The 5314-nt window shown below is 37.5% G+C and overlaps 1 protein-coding gene across 1 annotated transcript; it reads right to left on the bottom strand.

Annotated features, from left to right (window-relative positions):
• Nucleotides 1–3273: 3273 nt before the first annotated feature.
• LOC126875654 (uncharacterized) lies at nt 3274–4881 on the bottom strand. The gene is made up of 4 exons (XM_050638541.1): nt 4829–4881; nt 3930–4275; nt 3784–3845; nt 3274–3345 (listed from the first exon to the last, which is right to left on the bottom strand). The coding sequence occupies exons 1-4, from the start codon at nt 4832–4834 to the stop codon at nt 3274–3276; spliced, it is 486 nt and encodes a 161-aa protein (XP_050494498.1). The 5' UTR covers nt 4835–4881.
• Between the last annotated feature and the right edge of the window lie 433 nt (nt 4882–5314).

The raw sequence follows: 5314 nt of genomic DNA, 5'->3' as shown, positions 1-5314 counted from the left end.
GAACTTTTAGTAATAGTATGGGCCGTGAAACGCCTCCGACAATATCTGTTAGGACAGAAATTCCTCATCCGAACCGATCACCAAGCACTAAAATGGTTACAGAATTGCAAAGACCCCTCATCACGCTTGACGAGATGGCGACTAAAACTAGAAGAATACGAATACGACATAGAATACACGAAAGGAAAAGATAATACTGCAGCCGACGCACTATCTAGAATACATGTTCTGACCAGACGACTCGAAAATTTGAACATAGAACTCGATAAAAAATATCACGATTGGGAAAAATCTACCGACGCGTTACCCAAAATTCTCAAAATGACTCCGAACCGTAAATCTTTCTATCAATTATCCAAAACAGAGCTAGGAAATTACGACAGAATCGAATGGTTAACTAAATTAAACGAAATTATTCATATAAACGAAAAGATAGGTATAGGCGACGACAGTTTCACAGAGACCGAAAAGAACGCGATCAAACAAATTTTATTATTCCTGAACGACACTGTAAAAGAATTAAATTTTGCATGGGAACCAATTCAAACATATAGCGACGAAGAAATAGACGAATTATTGAAAGAAAATCACGATTTAGTAGGACACCCCGATATACAAAAGACATACGACCGCATTCGTGAACGGCACAGAGTACCAGATTTGATGAAACGCATACAACAACATATAGAATCATGCGACACCTGCCAAACATCTAAAACTACACGTATCAGACCGCGCGAAGAACCTTGTATCACCGACACACCCCTCGAACCAAACGATAAAATTGCTATGGACTTATTAGGCCCACTGAAAAAGACGAAAAAAGGCAATCAGTACATTCTATCCATACATGACGAATTGACAAAATACTTAATACTCGTACCACTAAAAACTCAGCAAACGGAAACAATTTGGAACGCACTCTTGAATCATTACATTTACATCTTTTCCGCTCCAAAAAAGATATTAACTGACCGCGGACAGAATTTTATATCTAGTTTAATGCAACAGTACGAAGACGCGTTCAAAATCAAACATATCAAAACGACATCCTTCCACCCACAAAATAACGGATCGTTAGAACGGACACACGCAGTAATAACAGACATGTTAAAATCGATGCAGCGAAATTCGGATGAAGAATGGGACGATCAACTTAACTTTGTATGCCTTGCATATAACACAATGATACACGACTCTACTGGTTACACGCCATTCGAACTCACATTCGGACACCAAGCCAATCTTCCCTCCACAATATCCAAGAATCCCCAACGCACATACGCAGACGAAGTCACGTTCCGCAAAAAGGAATGGGACTCTAGACTCCGACACGCTCGCGAAACATTGATCAAAAGTAAACAGCGATATCAGCGCGATCAAAAACGTAAAATTATAAAACCTCAATCAGTTTTCAAAGAAGGAGACTCCGTTTTAATACATAACGATCATAAAAGGCATAAACTTGATGTGGAATGGTTAGGACCGTACACGATTGATAAGGTATGTACTCCATACTATCTGATTCAAGACAAAAAGATACACGGTAATCGTTTAAAACCTTACTTTCCAGGTCGACGCTCCTCTTTGCCGGAATAGTATCCGCGCAAATAAATATTACACCATTAGAAGGAAACTCTGTATTCGTAGAAAACATAGGAAAAGGATATTTATACAGCGACACTGCCAATGTAATAGTAGGATTAGACACTAGCGACATATACGAACAGATAAGCGCAATAGAATCATATAAATTAACAATAGACTCACGTGCAATCAGCAAACAATACGTCGAAGAGTTAGGCGGATTACAAAATCGCATCAATAACCTAAAACAACTCGCAAAACACTTGAAAGCGTTAACACATACCCGGAGCACACGAGGTCTGCTTAACATCATAGGTTCCGTATCGAAAAGTCTGTTCGGGACTCTCGACGATGATGATCTTACGCTCATAAACAAAAATATGGACAAACTATTCGATGATAATAATAAAATCAAGACCATAATAGCTAATTAAACAGCACTTATTAGAAAAATTGTAAACTCAGAAAACCTAAACCACTTAGAGAGATCATATAGTGATATATTAAAATTACAACAGCAGGCAAATATCGATAGATCTATGCTTAAGATAATCATGAAAGTCGGCACCGCGATGCAAACTTTACACTTCCAATTAGATGAAATAGTTAACGTCATGATATTAGGCAAACAAGGAATAATTAGTCCACAAATACTTGACCCCAATGAATTCATAGAAAATTACGCCAAGGCAATAGGTAGCCAGATGTACAACACCGCGATTTCTGCCAAAACCGAACATTTTCAATTCATACTCGACATCGGTGATCTTAAAATCTTCACAATAGATGACAAAATATTTTTCAAAATCATAGTACCTTTAGTCTCTAACACAGAATGGAACATATTACAAGTATATCCTATGCCGAGTAAAAGAAATGGAGTATTTTTGGCTCCAGTAGTCGAACATCAGATGTATTTAACTTCAGGTCTTTCATTTATAAACGCTGATATCGAGTATTTCAACAAACTTTGTAAGAATCGAGCCGGAACCACTATATGCAAACAAACACTACCAATCCATGAGAGAAATTCAAGAACCGATTGTCGCAGCGAAATAATAAATTTCAAACCACACATTGAACATTGTCAAATAACTGTACTTAAGATTGAAGACATTAGCTTTATACCGCTCAAAACTAGCAACTGTTACATTGCGATACCAGCAAATCCGATAGAAATAGACACAATTTGCCAAACGAAACATACCTTACAAAAACTTGACAAGCCTTCCATCATAAGAGCTAACACTTCTTGCGATTTATTGTACAAAGACGAACACATGCGTATAGGCGAAACAAAAAACGAAGTCATATACGAAATCAAAACAAAAACCCTAGCGCTCAAAACAAACGATAGTTTCACTCATCTATTAGATAAACTCCAGCGAGCACCGAAAATAATAGATAATTTACAAGGCTATAAAACAACGATCGATAAAATAGGCGACGAGATAGAAACTCTTAATTTCGAACACAGAATTAAAAATATACAGTATTGGGGACTAACCACGCTCCAGATATTAGGGTACATAGCATTAGGCATACTAGGTATATATGGATTAAACAAAATAGGGGTATTCAAATGCATCAGGAAATGTATACCGAACAAATAATGTATCAATTTATTTTGCTGCCGAAATGAAACTGTAATCAACAGCCACAATGCGACAGCCCCACCAGTACCACTCACCCTGGGCTCAACACCCAACATCTATATTCCAACCAACACATACCACTCAGATGAAGAGGAGGAATCAGCTGTAATTTTCAAGCCACGTCAAGTCCGATTCCACAAAAGTCTTCTGAAGAAAACTTGAGGGATCAAGTTCAATCTAAGAAGGGGGGAATGTCACAGACGAAATTCGAGCAACTGTATATAACAAACCGAAATTCCGAACGCTTTATCGCGTGTGACCGTCCGGTCAGCACCCGTTCTCAGCCGCCTGAGTGGCATTCGATCACTTCAGCCGTTCTCCGAATTTTACACTAAGTATAAACAAAACCTTCTCCCACTCCAACGATTGGAAGAATATAAATGCTCCCTTCAAAATCATTCAGTCAGTCTAATAAAAAAATTCTTAACTAATCCAAGTATCGAAAGTGTATCATCGCGAACCGAAAAAATTGTATAAATTGAGTAAAAAATAAAAAGAACTTAATCTCCTTTTCGGAAATTAACAAGTTCCTTATTTTTACCTTAATTTTACACGACATCCTAATCGCTCCTATTAGGGTATCAACCATGACACACACCTTTCCTAGATGTAATGAGAATTTTCTATTATTGTCCTATTGCACCCCAAGATACCTAACCTTCTATTTAGTCATCAACAGGTACTTGCCCATATTGACGTCCTTGACCTTGTGATACGATTTCCGGTAAGTAGAATCACCTCCGTCTTGTCTTGAGCTAATTTCAATCCAGTTTCGGTACACCACCGATTCTTCTGCTACTTCAATATCGGGCCTACCACCAATCGTGGGACTCCTCTGAATTTTCCTACTAGGCTTAAAGGGATCACCTTCCTCGTCTCCCCTAGTCTTCGGTGCAACCGATATGGTGACGTTGTCACTTATTCTGATGTCCGACACTATCCTTGGGTTTTCAATACTAACCGCCAACCTCTTGCTATTCGCCTTTGCGCCAGTCGCTGTTACTGTACAAGGGGGTGCCTGGGGTTCCACCTCCTAGCCAAAACCGTTCGAATGTATCCAATCATAACCGAAAGAACTCGCCAAGTCGTCAACAAAAAGCCAGTATAATAGAAATAAAAAATATATAACGAATAAATAAATAAATAAGTATCTAAGAGCAAAACATAGTTATATCCTCATAATTAAATATTATCTTAGAAATTTCTACACAGCTACAATAAACTAAATCTATCAAGCTAAATTTATATAACGCTAAAATAAACTAAATATATCAAGCTAACGCCTGCGCTTCAATAAGAGGCCTGATGATACATACGCAGATCACCGCATGTATAAATAGATAATATAGTAATAAATAAATAAACAACCAGCTAACTAAATAAATAAATAAATGAATAATAACTAAATAACTAAATAATAAATAAACCAACATAACTAATAATAAATATTAATAATAAATAAGTAAATAAATAAATAATATCAAAACAAATAATACATAAATAATCAACCAATAGTTAAATAAATAAATAAATAAATAAATAAACGAGTAAAGTAAATAAATAATATAAATAAGAAACGCATATACCTGCATTCCCCAACCCACACGACGCCGCGTAACTCAAATAAAGCCTCCACGTACGCAGCACCCGTCATACTTATTTATTCTTATTTATTCACCAAGGAAGTTTGACTCGAGTGGCGAAATAAATAAAATAAATAAAATAAACGATATATAACTAGAACTCTGGTCGACCCGACTTTATTTCTTCGTAATAGGAACTTAAGTCGAGCCGGCCGTACATACCCTAGTGTGCTGCCCGTAAGGTGGCGACGCCACACATCGACGCGACAAACCACCTCGCCTGCGCATCGTTCGGCACCACGCGTACGTCCTGCCACTACCATTACAATAATGGCGTCAAATCTATCCACGTGCGCGTCTCGATATTAAAGAAAATCGCGTATTTCTTGTATCTCACGTTGTCGCGCAATGCGAGTGCTACATCACATCCAGTAATACTCAATAACAATTCTTACCCGCTAGTATAAACTCTACGGCGAATACAATCCT

This window comes from Bombus huntii, unplaced genomic scaffold (assembly GCF_024542735.1).
Source record: "Bombus huntii isolate Logan2020A unplaced genomic scaffold, iyBomHunt1.1 ctg00000052.1, whole genome shotgun sequence".
NCBI lineage: Eukaryota > Metazoa > Arthropoda > Insecta > Hymenoptera > Apidae > Bombus > Bombus huntii.
Note: the sequence above shows the minus strand (reverse complement) of the source record. Positions and strands in the feature narration are given on the sequence as shown.